The 22,467-nt window shown below is 48.2% G+C and overlaps 1 protein-coding gene across 3 annotated transcripts in view; it reads right to left on the bottom strand.

The window, feature by feature from the left end:
- Window positions 1-14,411: 14,411 nt before the first annotated feature.
- Window positions 14,412-22,467, bottom strand: part of Tceanc2 (transcription elongation factor A N-terminal and central domain containing 2) — a 38,425-nt gene continuing 30,369 nt past the window's right edge. For all 3 annotated transcript variants that reach the window (XM_013114845.3, XM_013114847.3, XM_013114846.3), the window contains exon 5: window positions 14,412-15,395. In XM_013114845.3, coding sequence (XP_012970299.1) covers window positions 15,207-15,395 — 189 coding nt within the window. In that variant the 3' untranslated portion in view covers window positions 14,412-15,206. The remainder of the gene's footprint in view (window positions 15,396-22,467) is intronic.

Genomic DNA, 22,467 nt, shown 5'->3' with positions numbered 1-22,467 from the left:
GCATCCCCAACGTAAGTCTGGAACAGACTAGGAAGCACGGCTTGATATATTGGTCAGATACCCAGAATGGCACAACAGTGGGGTGATTCCAAGAGTGTTACAGAACAGCTCCATGTGAGGGAGAGAGCCGGAAGGCTTTTGAGCAGCTGGGCCGTGGTGGGAGGCCCAGGTACGGCGGTGGGGCTTTGCCTGAGCGCTCTCTCCTCTCCGGCATTTATTTGAGCAGCAGGCTTCTTGGAGGCTGCAACCTCCCCACTGCCCTGAACCGGTCCAGCCTCCTATTTGCTGCTGTGAGCCAGAGCCTGTGGGGTCTGCAGAGGGAAAGCTCCCACCTCAGGAAGTGCTGATGAGAAGCTCCCCCGTAAGTGCCTTTGGGAAGCAGGTAGGTGGACAAGGGATGACTAGGCGCTTCCAGCTGCTCTGCCAGAGCTGTTAGGATTCCAAAATAATTTTCTTTCCCTCTCCTAAGCTGAGATGATTTTTTTTCATAAGCCCCAGATACACCAGATGGGAGGGAGTAGACATGTGAGAGACACTGGAGAATGTGAAATCTAGGGCTGGCCCTGCATCCAGACGGTTCAAAGGATAGTTTGGGAGACATGAGAGAAGACTCGATTCCCACCTGGTCTTGGACCCAAACGCAAGAGATCAGACCTCCCCGCAGGCTCTGCTGAGCACAGAGCCCTGGCCGCGCCCTCAGAGCTTCTGACTTAGTGGGTCTCTGGTGGAAACTAAAGACCCTCTTCTCTGTAAGCACCAAGGGATGTCTTTGACATGGGAGAGACCCACTGGTCCGTTGCTTCTCTCTGGAGCCTGAATACCCTTGGCTCTCAAAGGGAGAAGCACACAGGCTCTGCCCCAGAGATATATGCTTCAAGGCTCAGGCAAAAAAGCCAGGATGTAAGGAACTTCCAACAGCCAGTTGGACTCCCTGCTTGCCAGGAGAGGAAAGTCACCAGAAGTGGCGCCGACCAAGGTCACATGGTCAGTGTGAAGGTAACAGTTTAGGTAGATCCCAAGCAGTCTCTGTACTACTCTATGTCCCTTGGTCCATAGAGATACTCCCAGAATCTCATCTTTCAGGTGACACAGCACTGTTTGGTATTTGGGCCAGAGGTTGGGAGTCCCTGCTGTATCCCTCAGGGTGTGCCATTTCTCAGCGTAGTTATCTGACAGCTTCCAAGTGCCAACACTGCCCCTCTCCCTGAAGACCTTCTAAGGTTCACAGAACACTGTGCACATAGGAAAGATACCAGTGAACTAACATCCATCCTCCTGCAGTAGACCATAAGCAATGACTGGTGGATGCATGGTCCAGCTTCTTCACCCCCTGACAAGGACAGCTTCGAGACACGTCCTGTGCTATGACCCAGAATTCCTCTGTTTTGCTAGCTTCTCACCTCCATGCAGACTCTTCTAGTCACCTCTCACACAAGCCGCTTGTCTCAAAGCCTCACACCACATCGTGGTAATTGCTGACACGGGTAGCTGTGTTCACCAAGCATCTACTATCTGCCATGCATTGTGTTCATATGACCTTGTTTGATCCCCTCGTGGTGGACATCATTACCTCCGCATCACTGTCACATAGGATGCCCCGATTCCGAGAGGGAAGGTGGCCTGACAGTGCTCACTGATAAATTAGGAGTCAGGGAACCCAGCCCAGCTCCCTGTGGCTCCTGGATAGTCCAGCCTGGGGAAGAGGTGGTTTGGGATCCCAGAATATGTCAGAGGTTATCCTGTGACTGGCATAATTGGCGGAGGTGGCAACATGGTGCCACCCACCAGTCTTGTTGAAGGAGGGTCTGGTGGGGATGCCTTAAGATGCCTGCAACTTCAAGGCTGTTTCGAGGCTCCCCTGGAGACTCTCGGGAGACCTCTGAGGAAAAGTTCCTACTTGGGGCAACAGCATGATTCCACTTTGTAATTGCAGACAGCTGAAGCTGTGACTCCGTGTTCAGGCTGTGCCAAAAACATTGCTAATATGTTTGTGGGACAGAGCATGGTCTTTGTCAGTGCAAATGCAGTATTTTATTTTCAACTTCAGTCCCAAAGCACGGTCCGAGGCAAACATTCTTGCCACATAAAGAAGCCTATGTTGGTAATAATCAAGTCATAACTCATGTCTTTGATGGCACAAAAGCCCACATTAGATGCCTGGCTGGGCTTGCTTTCCGGGCAGAGGCTCCAAAAGTGCCTCCCGTTTGACCTTAGTTTCCTCATGTGTGACAAGGAAGACAGCCTGAACCCAGAGTCACAGCCCTGTGGCCCTGTGCCCTCTGGGAGTCCCAGGTTTGACAGGACCTGTGGCTTTCCCTTGGGCCCACTTGGCAAGTCTTGGCAGGTCCCGGCTCCAGATTACAGGTCTGTAATTGAGCCTGCAGGGCTGGGGTGACAGGCTCAGCTGTAAATCCCAGTTGAGATAGATTATTCCGCAGCAGCAGGCTCTTCCTGAGAGATTGGGGACAGTCTGGCTAGAAGGCTCATGTGACAGCAAGGGGAGCTGACAAAGGCATTCCCTGGGGTTGAGACACTCAGCGGACGGCACAAGTGACAATGATTGTCAAGAGGGAGGCTGCATCCGTCCGATCAGCTTGCTGGGCCCAGTGCAGATGTGGGCCGCTGACCCACTGAACACAAGCTATGCCTATTGCATTCCATACTCTGGCTTAGTGTTCTCCATGCTGTTGATCCCTTCTTCTAGAAAGAACTCTCCAGAAAAGGCTGAGAAATACCTCTGCAGACATGTTAGGAAAGAAAATGGCAGAGCTGGGCATGGGGGTGTGCCTGTAACCCCAGCACTCTGGAGGCAGAGGCAGAGGATGGCAAGTTTGAGGTTGGTCTGGGCTACATAAAGGATTTCAGGTTAGCTTGTGGGAGGGACAGAAGTGACAGATGGGAGGAGAGAATGAGGCTAGCTGCTTTAGTAAGGGCTGTGTGATTTACTCTGGGCATTGAAAATAATGTGACACATGCCACCAGCCCTGGGCCTTGCTCACCTCACTCAGTGGGCCCAGAACCTGTTGAGTTAGGTGGAACCATTTCCCTCCACGCTCACACATCTTTGAACCCTTCTCTGCAGCCCCCTGCTGTGTCACCTTGGTCAAGTCACTCTGTTCTGAGCCATCAGGTTTTCTTTTCTCAAATGAAGACAATGCCACTTAATTGCTGGGCTTTGGCCTGGTGTGGGACAGCTGGATAGACAGCGTGTAAGCCGCTCTGGAGGTCAAGGTGGAGAAGAACCCTTCCCACCCTGCGCGGCGCTGTCTCTGCAGCTGCACCTAAGCTGAGAGCTAGGCTAACCAGCCACTGGAGGCTTGCGGATTGTGGCTGAGAGCAAAGTCGAGTGTAACTAAGGGAGCTTTGCCTTATCCACTTGCTCCAGGGTGCTTATGCTAATCCCATTCCCACCAAAGCCACTCAGACTAATGAAGCTTCTTCCACTTGGGCTCCACCATCTGTCAGTGGACCTGCTGGGTCCTGCAGGACTGGCTGTGTCAGCGTCGGGAGCCTCATGAGCCACCTGGAGGCAGGCTCAGCCACCAACGTTTCATCCAAATTTCACTTGGTGCAGTGGGGCCTGCTCAGGCCCGTGGGGCTATCACTGGTGATCTGGGGAAGAGAAATGCTAAAGGTCGCTTGTCTCTCTCTCTCTCTCTCTCTCTCTCTCTCTCTCTCACACACACATACACACACACACACACACGCGCGCGCGCGCACGCACGCACGCACACATGCACGCACGCACGCACACGCACATACCCATAAGTAAGAATAAATAAGTTACAATGAGGAGTTCAAACGGCTTTACAGTCTAGGACAGACAAGGAAGCCAGGGCTGAGGAAGGGTGTCGACAGCCGTACCTGCCTTCCTAATCCATGACATGTGTGTGGCACTCCTGACCTGTACCAGATTCTGCTGCAGTATAGGAGTGAATCAGACAGCCTTGCCTGGGAGAGCTTCACATGTGGGGAAGGCAGGTAAGGGACCCAGGTACTACAATCACCCTGTTTTTGTAGTCAGTCTCTGGTCAGTTACTAGGGGTTTCCTAATTATCTATCTGTCTGTCTGTCTGTCTGTCTGTCTGTCTATCTATCTATCATCTGTTAGTGTATGGATGGATACATGAACCATAAGTATGTGTATAGAGGTCAGAGAAAATCTCTGTGGAGTTGGTTTCACTTTGCCTGTGTCTGAGTCATCTTGTCAACCCAAATGCCATATTTTTTTAGATTTGTTTCATTTTTATGTATATGAGTGTTCTCTCTCTCTCTCTCTCTCTCTCTCTCTCTCTCTCTCTCTCTCTCTCTCTCACACACACACACACACACACACACACACACACACCAGGCAGGTGTCTGCAGAGGCAGAGGTCAGAAGAGAGCATCAGATCCCTTGGAACTGAAGTTACACATGTTTGTAAGCCAAGAATGGGTGCTGGGATTAAAGATATGTGCCAATGGCCTGAGTGCTGCCACCTACCAGCACTCAGGAGGCAGAGGCAGGAGGATCTCTGAGTTTGAGGCCAACCTGGTCTACAGAGTGAGTTCCAGGACAGCCAGGACTACACAGAGAAACAAAAGGGATCAGGGTGCTGGCAGGTCCTTCTCAGGCCTCTCTGCTCTGCGCCTTGCTGTTTCCACGGGGCCTCTGTGCAGTCTGTGTCTCACAGCTGCTTCCTCGCACAGCATCATGTGGGAGGAGGGCATTTGCATAAGACCTCAGTCAGCCTTAGTTATCCCTTCCCAGGCCTTCCTCAAATGCAGTCAGTTCTGAAGCGCAGAAGGTGGGATTTCAACATGTGAATTTAGGGGGACACACACTTCCGGTTTATAGAGGTGTGGTAAGCTAGGCAGTGAAAGGCCCAAGGAGGACACTGAGTAGGGCAGCAGGCACTTGGTCAAGAAAGGTTAGATTCCGCCGGGCGTTGGTGGCGCACGCCTTTAATCCCAGCACTCGGGAGGCAGAGGCAGGCGGATCTCTGTGAGTTCGAGGCTAGCCTGGTCTACAGAGTGAGTTCCAGGACAGCCTCCAAACAATACAGAGAAACCCTGTCTCGAAAAACCAAAAAAAGAAAAAAAAAAAAAAGAAAGGTTAGATTCCACTGGAGAAAAAGATGAGGAAGAAGAGGAAAGCTAACTCCTACTTGGAGAAGGTAGGAGATCAGGGAAGGAATGCTAGCTGAGGTTGTGAGATGAGAAATAAGAGTAGATTGTGTTCATAGGATGTCCTCAGTGGCTAGTAGCTTTAGGTAATTTTCCAGCATAAATAAGGAAGGTAGCCATTAAAGACAGAAGGTGTCTTACAGGCAATGGAAGGCCCAGATATTTAGAAACACATAAATTCCATCCCCTTCTTTACCTCTAGGACATTTCATGAAATTACCTCTTCAGTTGGGGAATCAAGGCCTGAGAGTTGAAATAGCTTGTGTGAGGTTTCTGGGAGAATAGTGGTGAGCTCATGAGCAGTCTTCTCAAGGGGAGTCCCAGGGAGCTGGAGAGAGGCCTGCACAGAACTCGATCTACATGGTTACTGAAGAATACACCGCTGGCTACAGCTAGCGAGCTCACTTGACTGTGAAAAACAAGTAGACTGGATTACAGCCCAGTGTGCAGCATACATAACCACGAGCCCATGCTGATATAAATAGATAAACGGGGGAAAGGGACACAGCTTCCTCAGAGGAGACCCGTTCATAACAAGCAGATGCAGCGCGCTCCAGCAGGTGGGGTTGCACTGGCCTCTGTCCTCCAGCTCAGGATGGCAGTGTGGCTTTAGTGACTTGTCTCTAAGTCAGAGAGGGAAACAGTCACCAGGCAGTGAAGCTCCCACCACCAGGGATATCACATGCTACTGTGTGCCCCCGATGGTCTGTGACAAAAAGGAACTTCATCGTGGTGGCATTCTTGTCCCAAATAATTCCAACCTAGAGAGGAGCAAATCCTCATACAAATGCAAACTGAGGAGCAGTCTGCAAAGTGCCCCACTAATGCTGCTCAAGCCTGCAAAGGCTGCAGGAACAGGAAAAGATGGAAACTGCCCCAGAGCAAAGGAGGCTGCAGAGGCACAAGGACTGAGTGCAGGGGACCCTGATCCAAATCCTGGATTAGAGAAGGAACATTAACAGCAAAGTGATGGCTTCAATTAATACTAATGTACCAACAGTGGACTTTTCATCTTGACAAACGCCACACCATGTAGGATGATGATCGGGAGATGCTCAGTGGGTAAAGGTGCTTGCTACCAAGCCCAATGTCCTGAGCTGATCCCTGGGATCCACATGGTGGAAGGAGAGGGCTGACTACTGAAAGTTGTACTGTGATCTACACACACACACACACACTGCAATTTTACCCATCATCTGTGTGCATTGGTGTTTTGCCTGCATGTTTGTCTTTGTGAGGGTGCCAGATCCACCGTGATTGGAATCACAGACAGTTGTGAGCTGCCATGTGGGTGCTGGGAATTGAACCTGGTCCTCTGGAAGAGCAGCTAGCTTTCTTAATCACTGAGTCATCTCTCCAGACCACAATACACACACACACACACACACACATATATATATATATATATACTTTTTAAAGTTAAATTTTAAGCTAGCATATGAAGTGATGGATTGCTTTTAGGACTTACTATTATTGGGGCTAGAGAGGTGACTCAGTGGTTAGGAGCACTTGCTGTTCTTGCAGAAGACCGGAGTTTGATTCCCAGCACCCACATGGTAGTTGACAACCATTCATAACTCCAGTGTCTTGAGATCCATTGCTCCCTCTGAGTTCTGTGGGCACCAGTCACACACATGTACAGAAACACATGCAAGCAAAACACCCAGAAAATAAAATAAATCTAAAGTAATAAAATTAAAAATAAGATTCATTATTTAAAGATTGTATTTGTTTCTATTTTATGTGTATGGATGTTTTTGCCGGAATGCATACAGTGCTTGTGGGAGTCAGGAGAGGGTGTCAGCTCTGGAATTATAATTTTGGAACTGGAATTACAGACAGTTGTGAACAGTCTGTTTCAAATGCTGGAAACCAAACTTTGGTCCTTTGGAGGAGCAGCTGGTACTGTTAACCACTGAGTCATCGCTCCAGCCCAGCAATGGGTATCTCATTATCAGCTGCATAGTATTCTAAGATTGGATGTTCTGTTACTTAGTCATGCTTTTTCTAGTATATATTCAGATTGCTCCTAACATTTTGCCATTACTGTCTTGCAGTTAAATTCTTTGTTGTTTGTTTGTTTGTTTGATATAGGGTTTTTCTGTGTAGCCCTGACTGTCCTAGAACTCGTTCTGTAGACCAGGCTAGCCTCAAACTCACAGAGATCTCCCAAATGCCACTACCACCCAGCTAAGTTCTTTACAGTGGCTTGTTTTATGCACATGGAGAAATACTTCCTAGAGCAGGGTTTGGCAGAGTAAGGCCTATTCCCCAAATGCAGCCCACCACTTGTTTCTGTAAATAAAGTTGTTGGAACACCACTGCGTACATTTACACATTTTCTATGGCTGTCTTGGTACCTAAGTCTCAGGATACAGTGGGTATGACAGAGTATAAAAGATTTACTATCCGTCCCTTAATAAAGGTTTTCTGAGCCTTTCTCTAGAGTCATTACTAGGTCCAGTTCTTGGGAGAGTGGACTCAGACAGAGGGTAGCATACAGGATTGGTGGAGGGGGGTCCTTGCTCTCAGGATTTGGGAAGGGCTGCTGTTGGGTAGCAATGCAGTAAGGGGGCTCTGGAGCGTGAGCTCTGAAGCGGCAGGGTCCTTCTAAGCCAACCTGAGGGAGGTAGTGGGGCAGGCTGCGCAGGCCTGAGTTACCTGTCTTAGGAAATGGGTGAATCTTTGGGTGAGGTAGCTCCCTGTGCAGAGGGTGTGCCCAGGACAGTTTGGCTGAGGGGGCATTGATGAGACCCTGCTGGTTAGTGACAGCTGTAGCCACATCCCGACTGTGGCGCTCTTGGGGTCAGGAGGGCATAGCAGATCTTGAGTCCTGACCCTCCCAGAGCTACTTGGGCGTGGTGTCTGTGCTGTGGCAGAGGTGTGACTCAGACACGAAGCAATTTTAGAATAAACTTTCTATTAAATGTTTCGAATCCAATCTTGCAAGAATCATCACAGAGCTCCCTGTTCTCTGCGGTGCACACTTGCGATGTCCTTGTGTTTTCCTCACCTGGCTCAGTCTGCTGATGCCTTCCGTCTCCTGGGCCAGCATGTGGTCTAGGTGGAACAGGTCATGAGAGGGCTGCGGCTAGCAACCCAGGGCAAGTTGGTGAATGCTGGCCTTAACTGTTGAGAGTGAATGTGAACCGTTTCTATCTTCCTTTCCAATAGAGGAGGATGAGAAAACCCAGCTCAGTGACTGCATACCTGGTACCCGAGAACACGTCAGTGTGCACATCTGGCCCAGATGCAGATGCAGACAGAACCACTTCTCAGTGGGTTTGTCTATCGTCATCTGGTTTGGGCAGGGGCTGTGGATTAAATAGCAGTGTGGTTACCTCCAGACCTTAGGCCTCTAAGAATGGCGTCCATCATTACTGCCCTGATTGAGGGCAAGGCTGAGCATCTTCTAAAACTTTTATTGCCTGGGTCATGTGAGATGGTTCACCAGGTAAAGGTGCTTGCTGTCAAGGCTGACAACTGAGTTCAACCCCCAGAGAGGGTAGAAGGAGAGAGCCAATTCCCTTAGGCTGTCCCCTGACCTCCGCATATGTGTCATGGCATGCGCACACCCACCCATAAAAACATTTATGTTGGCTAGTTTATTGGCTTTTCTTTTGAATTCCCATGAACTACAATCATTTGCCCTTGAAAGAAGTGGCCTGTTTAGGCCACGGAGACATCTCAGAGTACAGTAAGGGAAGTTGTCCCCAAGCTTGATGACCTGTTTCGTCACTAGTACCTACATAGTAAGAGAGAACCGACTCTTGCAAGTGGTCTTCTGGCCTCCACACACAAACCACACATGCACCACCTACACCCACCTGTAGTATGATACATAAAAGGCCCAGAGACAGATTTGGGGTTCAAACATCAAACTGCAGATCAGAAAAACAAAGCAGCCAGCCACTAGCTCTTACCTCTACCTCAGCTCAGACCAAAGGGGCCATCCTCAAACTGCTCCCGACTTCACTGCTCTTCGTGTTCACTTAGACTGCTATGTGCTCCTCAGTGTGGCTGGAGACTCCCAAGGCTGACTACTGAAGACCCTGCTCCTGTCTTTTATACCTCTCAAATCCTGGGATTAAAGGCGTGAGCTCTGATTCACTCTCCAGTAGCCCAGGGTGGTCTTAGACTCAGAGATTCATCTGCCTTTCTCCTGAGTCCTGGGATTAAAGCTGTGTACCACCACTGCCTGATCTCTATAGCTTGAGGCTGACTTTGCTTTCTGAATCCTCAGGCAAGCTTTAACAAATCATAATTAATATATCACCACACCCACCCACCTTTAACCACCTACACCTCACCTACACTCCACCTACACCCACCTACACCCCAGCTATACCCCAAATCAGTGCGATTTAAACAACTTTCAAAAGAAGGTCTGTTTATCGTCTATCTTCTCCATCAGACCCTGAGCTTGAGGCTAGAGACTGTTGTATTTACCCCATGACCTCTGCACCTGGCTCATAAGAACTCAGCAGCTATGACCAAATGAGTGATTTTTGTTTTGTTTTTGTTGTTTGAGGCAGGGTTTCTCAGTGTAGCTTTGGAGTCTGTCCTGGAACTAGCTTTTGTAGACCACCAGGCTGGTCTTGAACTCACAGACATCTGCCTCTTGAGTGCTGGGATTAAAGTTGTGCACCACCAACAACCGCCCAAATAAGTGATTTTTGACAACATGGAAAAGCAGCATCACTTGGATATCATGGTCCTCTTAGACCTACCCAGCCTATGGATAAGTCCAACCAGATCAACCTACCCAGCCTACGGATAAGTCCAACCCTGACAGCAACTACATGGTCTGGGGAAGTTTAAAAGGAAACACCATGTCACCCAATCAAGCTGTCTTTCTTCTGACACTAAGACTGTATCCCCCGCCCCAGTGGAAGCTCCCAGCCTTGTTCTCCTGGATAGACTGCTACCTTCTGATGGCAATAATGAGCAGTAACAGACTGAGCCCTTGTCCCTGGTGGCTGCAATAAACGCATCGGAAACACGTTGCCCATCTCAGAGTGAAGCTTAGAGGCCGGAGGCGGCCATGGAAGAAAACCAAGGTTGACAGCTCCCAGTTTAAGAACCTGATATTCTATAAATGAAAAAAGGCCAGCTGCCTGTCCCGTCACCACTGAACTCGGTAAATGAATTATCCTGGCCTTCTGTTATTTTTCAAACTGGGAACTCCTAATGATATCTGTTTGGGCAACTCTAAACTTCATTTGTCAAAAAAAAAAATAAGATCTCCAATTTGCTGAATCTGAAGTTTGTTTGTTTGTTTTTTTCTTCTTCTTCTCTAGGCCTTACATTGTTGAGCATTTTTCCAAAGCCTGTTTTCTCTTTATCTGTTTCCATAAGGGCCATTTTATTTTGACTAACTCCTTAAAACCATCTCAGGTCACCCACAGCTGAGGACCAACTGGCTGAGGCCTTCAGGACCCCAGATGCACTTTTGCATAGTTTCCCACGAATCTGATGCTGCCAGTGCCCTCCGCTCTGCCTGCACTGAAATGGGTCAAGCACTTCACACGGCTGGCTGGGCCTTCACACTCTCCAGCCTTGCTGGGAGACGAACTCTTCTGGGACCCTTTCCTTCTCTGAGCGAGTAGCTAATCACCCCCATTCCCACCTCCTCAATATTTCAAACAAATGCCTACGGTAAACAGCCCATATGCCACATTGTAACTATTTGTTTATGTGTCCTCACTGGATCAAGAGCCCCTCAAGTGGAAATTAACATTTCATTCATAGCTGTATCCCTAGTCCTTGGCATACAGAAGACACACATTTGCTTGTTGACTCAGTGAGTGAAAATAAGGAGACTTGGTCCCCACCCAAAGGGCCAGGACTTAAAACTTTGATTTAACCGCTGGGAAAGGATCAACACACCTCTGGAGTGGATCCTAATGGTTCCTCTAGCAACTGAACACATGGGTTAGACCAAGAACATTAGGTTCACAGGTAACTCAGAGGGCCAGGAACGTCCCCATCCATTCCGGGAGCAACCTTTTCATTTTTAACCATCTGGAGCCTGCAAGTGCTGCTCAGCAGGCGGGCGAGCCACCAGGCCTGAGCTCATAGTAGCAGCTCCATTAGTGTCCACCTCAAAGAGAAATCAGCCACCAGTAGCACAGCTGCTTCCCCAATCTGTGAGGCACATCTCTAAAACCATTTTCCTCTCCAGCTATCACCGCTGAAGCCTTTCGGGCAGAGAGCAATTTGTCCTCAACTTACTCTGGGCTCCTCAGTTAGCAGAACTGCTTCCGTGCTCCCCGCTACTCCACTGAGCCGGTTACCACCACCCTGACCAATCCAAGCACTTGAGCCCAGCCCTTGCCGCCTCCTCCCTAGCACGTCATCGCCAGGTCACCTGTCACCCACCAGTTGCTTCTACTTCTGGGACTTTCCATACTCTGCTTTCTCTGCAGGGAACGCGCCTCAACCACCGGGTTAATGACTCTGTCCTTCCGAGTCCCATGCAGGTATCCCTTCCTCCAGGAAGCATTCCCTGATTTCATTAGACGCTGCTCCTGTAGGCCCACCACTAGTCATTCAACTCTACAACCAACAGCTGTGGACACCCAGCTTACATCTGTTCCTAGTGCTGCCGACTCAGCAGGGAGGAAAGCAGAAACACTACTTCCAAGTTCTCCAAGTGGGGAGAGTCCATAAACAAATCAATAGGTAAAACTTAATTAGCAAGCCTTCCAGCATTTAAGGGGCTGGGGCAGGAGGAGCTCAAGTTTGAGGCCTGTGTGGGTGACATGGCGAGGTCACCTCACAGCAGACACATGAAGTAACCGCCGAAAAGTGGTCGGTGAAGAGGAGGCAAGGCGAAAGCTCTGTGTTTTGCTGGGATCAAACGAACTCAGGGCCTTGCACAAGCCAGGCAAGCACCCTACCACTGAGTTATGTCCTTGGCTAGGCTAAAGTATTAAAAAATATTTGAAAGAAAGAGCAATTGCACTTATGGGCATCAGTGAAGGCATTTCTAATAGAGAAACGGAGACTTGAGTCCATTGGGGTGGGAGCACTGAGGGTCAGAACGGTGCGTGCAAAGGCCCTGAGGCAGAGGCACACTTGCTATATGTATAGACAAAGTGGGACTGAGCCAGTGGAACCGGGCACACAGTATACACAGTAAGAGCTTGTGTATCATTCTAACCAGTGAAGTCTGAGAACAGGAACATGGGAAGCGAGGCCAAGGAGTCATCCAGGAGCAAGGTCCTGTAACAAACACAGGGGAGTGGGTTAGGATTTTACACCAAATAAAACGGAAGCCACTGGGTTTTGAGCATGGAGGAGAGACAATTTGCTTTACCTCTTTAAAGGTCTGTTCCGGCTGCTGGGGGACAACAGACTATAGGGGCATCTCGAAAGGCTGACATCTGAACATATATCTGTTCCACAAATATTGACTGAGGGCAAGTTTTGTTTTTTTTTTTTTTTTTTTGGTTTTTCGACAGGGTTTCTCTGTATTGTTTTGGAGGCTGTCCTGGAACTCGCTCTGTAGACCAGGCTGGCCTCGAACTCACAGAGATCCGCCTGCCTCTGCCTCCCGAGTGCTGGGATTAAAGGCGTGCACCACCAACGCCCGGCTTCGGCAAGTCTTATTCTAGGCGCTGCAGACACCTAGTAAAACAGGACCTCTAGCAGCAAGGAAGACTCAGTGCAGTGCGAGACAGAATCGTAGGCTTAACCACAGGACGCATGTCTAGGCCAGAACACAACACAGAAAGCCAGGAAAGGAAGCGGGCAGAGAAGCATCCCAGAAGGGAAGAGAGCCCGTGTGGGAGAGCAGGAGCTCACAAATGGACCACAGTCAGCCCTGCCAACAGTTCCAAGATGCTTGGGGTTTTTATCCTGCAGGTGACAGTGATCCTGATGGGCATCACTGGGGGATGGCTGCTGCGATTCCCAGATTTGATATATCCTTTTGTTTATAGCAGAAAGGCAAATTTGGAAAGGGTAAGACAGGAGGCTATATAGTAATCTGGGCAAAAAGAGGACAAGGTCTAAATACATTCAGGAAGTAAAACCATCAGGACTGCAGGAGGGAGCTGTGGGGACGGGCTCGTCCCCAGGTTTGTAGCTGGGATGGGTGGCTTGCCACAATGCCAACTGAGAGAAGGTGTGCTATATCATAGATGTCCATGGGTCATTGAGAGGTATCTGAAACTTGGGGAAGAGTTCAAGGTCAGCCTGGTCTACATAGCAAGTGGCTGAAGATACGATCTGGGAATGCCCCCAGCAGATAGGTGATGCTTGAAACTGACTTGATATAATCAAGACACCGTGCAGGTCAACAGGTGTGGGCTCTGCCTCAGAGCAGTCATTCCTATCTGCAATCCTGAGTAAGTCGGGGCACTTCTCTGAGTCTTTTCTCACCTTTTGTTGGCAATCTTTTTGTAAAATGTTGCCAGAGCTCTGGGCACATGGTACGCGCTTGGCTATTAAGTACCAGCAGCAGTCACTGGCTGTGGGGAAACTGAACAAGATGCTTCTGCTGTGTGAGCCCAGGTCTCACCTGGAGCCAGAGCTGGCTATCTCCTGGGACTCCTGGCCTAGTGCTCAGTGAATGTGTGTCAAACGTGACTAAATCTGGACCACTGAGCAAACAATACTTGACAGCATAGGCAAGAGGACTGAAGAATTCTAAGGCCCCAGCTATCATCTCAGACGGAGCAACATTTGCAAGGCAGACGCCATCAGCCCTTGCCTTCCGTCCAATCCCCTTTCCTTTGAAGGCTCACCTCTCCCTTCCCCTCATACTGCAAATGTAGTTTACAGCCTTCCTTGGGCCTTGTTACCTCCCTCAGATTCTACATATATGTGTATGTGTGTGTATTTATGTCTCATTATGTATTCCTGGCTGTCCTGGAACTCACTGTGTAGACCAGACTTGCCTGAATCACAGATCCTCCTGCCTCTGCCTCCAAAGTGCTGGAATGAAAGGTGTGCACTACCACACTCAGCCTGTCCCCCATTAACTTTACTCCCCTTTCCAACTCAGAGTGCCATTTGCTTTGCCCACCCTGCCTTCCTGCCTTTCTTCTTCTTCTTCTTTTTTTTTTTTTTGGAGACAGAGTCTTGCTATGTAGTCCTGGCTGGCTTGGTACTCACTACATAGCCCAAAGAGGCCTCAAAATAATGGCAATCCTTCTGCCTCAGACTCCTAGTGCTGGGATTACAGGCACCAGCCACTACACTCAGCTCTGTAGTGCTCTTGAATGAGGCAACTCTACTTGTTTTAGTATATCTGTTTATTATCACTTTTTAAAGAGCAAGTACAATTTACATAATCACCCAAGCAGGCTTGTATAGACATATTTCATTGAAAATCTTCACATATGCATCTTTTCATACTGCAGTAAGTCTGCAAGAGAAATTTCATTATGCATCTTCTACAGAGCCTGTATTCAAATAAACCCGGAGGTGCGGGAAGCTTCAGGCCAGCTCATTAGAAGCCTCAGCATGGGGGCTCAGGAGCCCATCCCCTAAGGTCTTCCAGGGAGAGCTGAAAGGCTCAGATAAGTGAGCGCTGGCAAGCAGGGCTGGTCTCAGGCTCCAGTGGGCTCACCCCTGGGGTTGAGCAAAGAGAACAGACAGGGGAGTTCTGAGAGGCTTCGGAGCTGTCTAAACTCAGGGGGATGGAACCGAGTGAGCAGCAGCGGTAATTGAGTTTCAGTTACCTGCAGGGTGGCGAAATAAAGTGGTAACTTCATCTGCCTGACATGGGGGAGTTTAGAGGTGTCCTTGGCAAGCTCACAGTGAAACCTGTCACCCTTCCATTGTGTTGGGTGATGGCAACTGGGTGGCGCTTCCTAGTGACAGCCGTGGTGTCCCGTCAGGCAGCGCCAGCGCAAGGCAGCTAATGAAGCCGCTCCCACAGGCCCGTCTCCCGGGGTTCCCCATATTCTGTCTGAAGGAATGGCACCATGGGAATATCCAGCACAGCAGACACGCGCATCACCCAAACTCAAAAGAGTCTTTGAATGGCGGAGTGGGGAGCGAGGCCCAGCGCTGGGCCCGTCCTCGGGTCACTTTTTGTGGGTCTGTACAAACGTGCCGACCGGCAGCGCCCCGCTCTTCACCTGCTCCCGGATCTCAGCTCGATGCTTTAATGTGAAAACCAGAGCTCGCACGGTCCTCCGGTACGGCCCGTTAATGAGCCGGGAGCAGAGATGAAACGTTTCCCGCTCAATATTTTCAACCAGTAGGTGATCCATCTGAAAAACAGCAAAATTATCAAATTAAGGGCTTGCGTTGCATAAGGATTAAAAGCAAGAGAGGCTGGCGCACTCTGCTCTGGGGCCTCCATTAATCAACTGAAATTCAAGGACATCTACTTCCTGTCACAAGAGAAACAGGAAGAGCAAATTAATTCCACCCTGGCAATTAAGGAACAAGGCCATGTGCTTTGTGACAGGGACCTCATTCACAACCCCTGCCGGGTGGTAATATTTGCCATTATAACAGGAAACCGGCCTGAACTAAGCAACGGGCACCAGGCCCTGTGCTTCACCAACCAGGAAGCGGGTTCCAAGGATAATAAATCAGAGAACCGGTGCGTACTTCTTTGTTTTAAAAGTGCCTTTCAACTTTGTGTAACATTTTAGGAATGCTGGTCTGGACCCTGAGATGCACACAGTGCAGTTTAAAATCATGGTCACATTTAATATTCATAACTGACTATCACGTTTTACACGGGATACGAGGTAAAAGGGGTCAAGGTCTCACAACTGAAGAGGCCGGCCCAGACCCAGACCCACTTTCAGAGCCATCCCCAGGCGGCTGAGTCAGGAGCTGGACAGGGTCCGTAGCAGTGCTGGGGTGATCTGCCTCAGACCTAAGCTAGACTGAGGCCCCAGGCTAATCAAAGCAGGACAGGGCTGTGTCCACATATGGATCCAGGACAGCCTGGCTGGCTGGTCAGGAACTTCGAGCAGTTACCTCTTTTCCAGGCCCACCTTCTAGTAGCAAGGATTGCTTTTCCCTAGGAATCACACTGTGCTGGCTGGTTTATGTGAACTTGACACAAACTAGTCACCTGAGAAGAAGGAACCTCTGCTGAGAAGAACGCCTCCATAAAACCAGGCTGCATGCAAACCTGTGGGCTCTGTCTCTCTCTCTTTTGTTTTCCAAAACAGGGTTTCTCTGTGTAGCCCTGGCTGGCCTCAAACTCAGAAACCCATCTGTTTCTGCCTCCCGAGTGCTGGGATTAAAGGCATGTGCCACTATGCTTGGCTGCAGGGCATTTTCTTATTTTGTGATTATTGTGGGAGGGCCCAGCTTACTGTGGGTGGTGCCATTCCTGTGCTGGTGGTCCTGGGTTCTATAAGACAGCAGGCTGAGCAAGTCATGAGGATCAAGCCAGTAAGCAGCACCCTCCATGGCCTCTGCATTAGCTCCTGCCTCAGTGTTCCTGCCCTGCTTACGTTCCTGCCTTGATTTCCCTCAATGACTATGACTCAGGATATATAAACCAAACAAGCCCTTTCCTCCCCAAGTTGCTTTTAGTCATGGTGTTTCACGACAGCAACAGTACCCTAAGACACACTGCTATGCTGGTATGTCAAGCTTAGGTACCCACTCCCAACCCCCACACATATGGAAAGAAAACCTTAGTGCAAAGGACTGAGAGTTCTTCAGGCTGCAACAATGTCCTCCGTCATAATATATGACAGTTCCCTTGGTAATACGTTCTTTAAAATAGGAATACTTTCTATTTGTTTACTTATCTAGCTTGGGGGGGGGGGGGGGCTGCTGGAAATATGCTCTAGCACCAAGCTATGTTCACAGCCTAGAACACATTTTTATTTCTCACTTCCTCTCCCCTCTTGAGCCCTTCCCAGCCACTACGCCCGGGTAGGTTAGGGTATCTACTGTTGTGATAAACACCATGAAACTGAAGCAACTGGAGGGGAGGAAAGGGCTTGTTTGGCTTACGCTTCCACATCAGCATCCAACATGGAAGGAGCTGGGGTCCTGGAGGCAGAAGCTGATCCAGAGACCGTGGAGGAGTGCTGTGTACTGGCTCGCTCAGCCAGCTTCCTTGTATCACTCAGGACCACAAGCCCAGGGCTGGAAGCAGCTTTAGTGAACCAGATCCCCCCCACATCAATGACTAATGAAGAAAATGCTCTACAGGCTTGTCCATACATCAATCAGGTGGGAGCATGTTAGCTAGCACAGATGGGCACTCTGCTACCTGAAACAAACGTCAAGCAGAGAATGGAGGTTCGTGTCTCCAATTTCAGCACTCAGGAGGCTGGAGCAGGAAGGCTGCTCGTTCAGGAGGCGGAGTTGGTAAGGTTGCAAGTTTGGGAGCAAAAAAAACCAACCAACCAACAAACCAACCAACCAACCAACCAAACAAACAAACAAACAAAACTCAATAAAAACATAAATACACAAGGCAGGGCAAGATATGTATTTGATCCTAGGACTTGGAAGTCAGAGGCAGGCAGATCTCGGAGGCTAGCCTGGTCTACATAACAAATTCTAAGCTAGCCAGGGCTACATAGTAGCAACCTGTCTCAAAAAAAAATAAAGATAAATAAATGGAAACACACTATGGGGTTGGAAAGATTCGTTAAGAACTGCAAGCCAGGTGGTGGCACATACTTTACTCCTATCACTCGGGAGACAAAAAGCAGGTGAATCTCTGTGAGTTCGAGACCAGCCTGGTCTACAGAGCTGCACAGAGAAACCCTGTCTTGAAAAGCCAAGGTGGGGGAGGCATGTGACACAGGGGCAGCAAGAGCCAGGCACTGTGGTCTATATCCTAACACTTAGGAGGCTGAGGCAGGAGGAGCTCAAGTTCGAGTCTAGCCTGAGCTTCATGGAAAGATCAGGTCAAAATATAAGCACACGGCAAAACAAACCCCAGACTACGCCAGGGGAATGATGGAAAACAGGGAGCATCTAGTAACCATCATGCCTCTTGCTAAATTCAGGCTAATCAGAGTGAAGAAGCAAAGACAAAAGTCCCTGCCATTTATGAAGCACACCCTGCTCAGTACAATTCACTGCAGGAAACGAGGGAGACTCTTGACTGGTCCAGACCCTCTGATGCTGACCTAGTCCAGTGGGTCCTAACTTGGTGCTTTGGGTGCAAGATGAGTGCTTCTGGGTGAATGATTCAGAGTCTCTCTAGGACTCCGAGAAAAAAGATTTTGCTGTGAGGCGTCTCTGCTGAATGGAACAGGATCAAGAACACTGGGGAAAATGAGGCAGTTACTGTATGTAGCTGCCAGATCTCGCTTTTTATTGTTCATGGTCTGTGTGCTGAGTCCAGGAAGAGGGAGCCGCAGCTGAGGGAGCACCTTCATCAAACTGACCTACAGGCAAATCTGGGGGGCATTTTCTTGATTAATGACTGATGTGGGAGGGTCCAGCCCACTGTGGGCAGGACCACTCTCGGGCAGACGGCCCTGGGTTGTGGAAGAAAGCAGGCAGAGGGAGCCAAGAAGCAGGGTTCCGCCAAGGTCTCTGCTTCAGTTCCTGCCCTGCTTCCTTTGGTATTGTCTCTTTCCTGCTGGACTCTGTGCCCTCCCCGCACCATGCCCACTACCAACTCTTACTGCTCGATCCTCTCAATTCCACGTATCTCTCTACACACAACTGCGCTTCTTTGTAACATCCCAAACCTAATCATCGTCTGGGAAGGGGATGGCCCTCAGCACAGACAGCAAGGGCAATGCGGCCAGATGTGGTGGTCACCCCATAACCACCCCCTCTGTCTAACACTTGTGCTGTCTTCTTGGTATTCCTGAGTTCCTGTTTCTCAGTGACAGAGAATCTGATTTGCTGCCCTTATCCATTTGTGCCCATGGGTGGAGTGTGTATTATTCAGTTGTTCAAGTCTGGATGAACTGGCTATAGCTGGGGAAAGATACAAAACAGCCAAGCAGTGCTCTCAGAGGAATGGGCTTGGCAAGCAATGTCATCATAATCAATTGCCATGTCTGTAAACTCTTTAGTTCAAGGTCCTGTTCCTGAGTTTACCCCCAGTGCCAAACCTTCACATGCTGCCGTAACTGTGTTTTTCCCCCAGCAGACTGTGACTGGGACTGACCTCATACACAGGATTCATTTCCTAATTTTCTGTGCCCAGCTCAGGTGTAAGCATGTAGTTAGTAAGAGCTCAACAAATACCCTTTCTCCCCACACACACCTCCCTCCTCTCCTGCTCTTTTAATAGTATCATTCCCATAGCAGATAAAACGTGGATTGGAGTTCTGTTTCATTTGCGTTTTCTAGTTTACAAAATTCTACCCCTCTTATAAGAGTGAGCTCACCTGCCACTTCTTCTGTGAACCGTCTCAAATTCCCAGATCATACTGTTATGTGTGTATACAACTGCTCCCAAGGATCACTACTGTTGTCTTCCTTACAGTTCTATTACTCACTCGCTGGCACTAAGCTAGGGGGAGTGAACTTTCTAGGTTAGGGATGCAATTCTTTCATGTGTGTGTTCTCCCTGGCACCTAACAGATCCCATATTTGTTGAACTGAATAATCAGTGAAGAAAAACCGTATGAGGGTTTTCCCTAGCACAACTGGATTTGTACACATGTTCACCACACTTCTTTTTGACCACTGGATACATTTGTGAGAGAGCTGGTCAAAGCCACGGGTGCAGTCTGAATCCATTAAACAAAGAAAAAAAAAACCCCACCAAAACCCCAACAGTCCTGTGTGAGAACATACCCCTGAGCTGGACCTCATTACCAACATCTGACGACCAACTGGGCCACCAGCCAGTGTCCCAGCTCTTAATGATACTGGCTCACTTTAGAACCACGTTCATTTTTTTTAATGACATAATAGGGAAATGATCAAGGCCGTGGGGTGGGAAGGAGAGTGGATAATGAGGAAGGGGAAGTGAGAGCGAGGCACTACGGGGGACGCTCCCGAGGAAAGATCTAAGGGACAGAAGAACAAAGACCTGGAAGGGAGAAAGGAAAGGGAATGGGGCCTGGGCTTCAACAACAGCCGTTTGATTCATCTGCTCCATTATTCCAGGAACAAGGAAGCAATCCATGAACATGGAACGCAAATTCTGCAGCGTGATAAAGAGGGAGCCTTTAGTGGTGCATATTCGTCACACATAACTTTCACTGTTAAAGCATGAACTGAAACAGAAACGCGGGAGTCTCGGGAGCTGCAAAAACACTTGCTAGGACACTGGAAAAAGTTTCAGTCATCGGGACAGGAACTTCGGTTTACTACTGTATGAGCAAGCACATTTACAGAGTCCTGATGTCTGATGTGGATGCAAACAACACTGTTACTTTCAAAGATTAGGATTAGGTGGGCCATGGATTTACCTCAATAAAGAAATGACACGTATAAGGTTAAATTATATAATTATGTTAAAGGATTTGTGTTTATTTTTTACAAAGATACCATCAAAGGCCGTTCATGCAAGGCAGTCAGGCTGTTTGCTTTTCTTTTTGGGGGCAAGGAAAACAGTAAGATACATACTTTAAATTTTAAAAATTTACTCTTGAGAACAAAACCATTCAGCTATACTGAATCTGCTATTCTTTCCAATTACATCGGAAAGCACTAACGAATGTATCACTTTTTAAACTTCGCTTTGTAACACTTGAGTGCTTACCACTTGATGTGCCATTTAAAGGATAATTAATGGATAAACTAAAAGGATAATTATTATGGAGTTTAATATAGCAGGCAAACTGCTCATTAATCCTTACAAGCATGGCTTCGTTATTATCATTTACTTAAAAAGATACCACAGGGAACTGGTATTTACCACCACATTAACTACGTATTATAGACCACACTGTATGTTTCGGCAGTAATCCTGGTTTATTTAAAAAATAAGCTTTATTTAAAATAGCAAATCTGTTGGCTAATCGATACTCTGGAAAATGACTTAAACTTTCACGTGTGCTCCCTTCGTTACTCACATAGAAGCTTCCTTTAGGAAGAGTTAAGCTGTCTCACAGCACAGCGAGCCTCCCCACTATCAGATAGACAGTAAAAGTCAGACGTGAAAAATAAAGATGTATAGAACGGGATACACTAGTGACACTAATTGAGATTGAGCAAGGTTCATGAGACAACACAAATGTAAATAATTATGTCATTTTCTGGGATGTTATTTAAATAATCAATAAAAATATGGACCATTTGGCAAATAATTTGCCCTAAATAAATCCTGGGAAACCATAGTTTGTCTGACCACATTTCTTTAAAAAACTGTAATAATTCACCATAAAAGGAAATGCATCAAAACATTAATAACATTATGTCTAGGTGGCATGTACAATGGTGATTTTTTTTCAGGGATACATAATTGATACAGAAAGGAAGTGCAGTAGTAAGCCAGGCGTTGGTGGCGCACACCTTTAATCCCAGCACTTGGGAGGCAGAGGCAGGTGGATCTCTGTGAGTTCGAGACCAGCCTGGTCTACAAGGGCTAGTTCCAGGACAGCCTCCAAAGCCACAGAGAAACCCTGTCTCAAAAAACCAAAAAAAAAAAAAAAAAAAAAAAAAAGTTGGTTTCTTCAAATTTCTTTCTCTTCCACTGAAATAAAAAATTTGAAATGTAAAATGTCAGTGGCAATGGCAATAAAGAGGAGAGACTCTCCTCACTCATTATTTGCCAAGACCTGTACTTTCAGATCTGAGGCATAAAATCACCTGATGGGCATATTCTGTTACCCCCACAGCCAGAAGCCCAGGTGATAGTAGTGGCTGGAGGTATACATGCTGGAAAAAAATTTTGCTCATTAATAATAATATTGATCATGGGCCAGGCATGGTTAAAGCTAGCATCCCTTTAATCCCAGCACTGGGGAGATAGAGGCAGGCAGATCTGTAGGTCCATGTGGGCTACATGAGACTCTGTCTTGAAAAATAAAAAGACACTAATATTATTAAAAACCAATGATATAGCCTCCAGATTTTTCCTATTGTAATTTATCCTTATTGAAATATCCTTAGAGATTAAATTAAGAAATACAGGAGTCTGGGGCTGGCAAGATGGCTCCCTGGGCGACAGCACTGGCAGCACAAGGCTGGCACCTGGAATTGGGTCCCTGAAATGGACTAAAAGGTGGAGGGAGACCTGACTGCATAGCATTGTTCCCTGACCTCGGCACGTGCCTGCCACGTGTCCACACCTCCCACACCCCCTCCATGCAGGCAAATGACAACAAGAAACCTTTAAAGGAAGGAATTGAGAAGTCAGATCCAAGTGCTAGATCTGTACTGCACTTCCTTTCTTTTCTTTTTTTCCTCTCTTTTGGTGATGCTCTTAACTGC

Source organism: Mesocricetus auratus, unplaced genomic scaffold, assembly GCF_017639785.1.
Source record: "Mesocricetus auratus isolate SY011 unplaced genomic scaffold, BCM_Maur_2.0 Super-Scaffold_100014, whole genome shotgun sequence".
NCBI lineage: Eukaryota > Metazoa > Chordata > Mammalia > Rodentia > Cricetidae > Mesocricetus > Mesocricetus auratus.
This window is presented reverse-complemented; position numbering and strand designations above follow the sequence as displayed.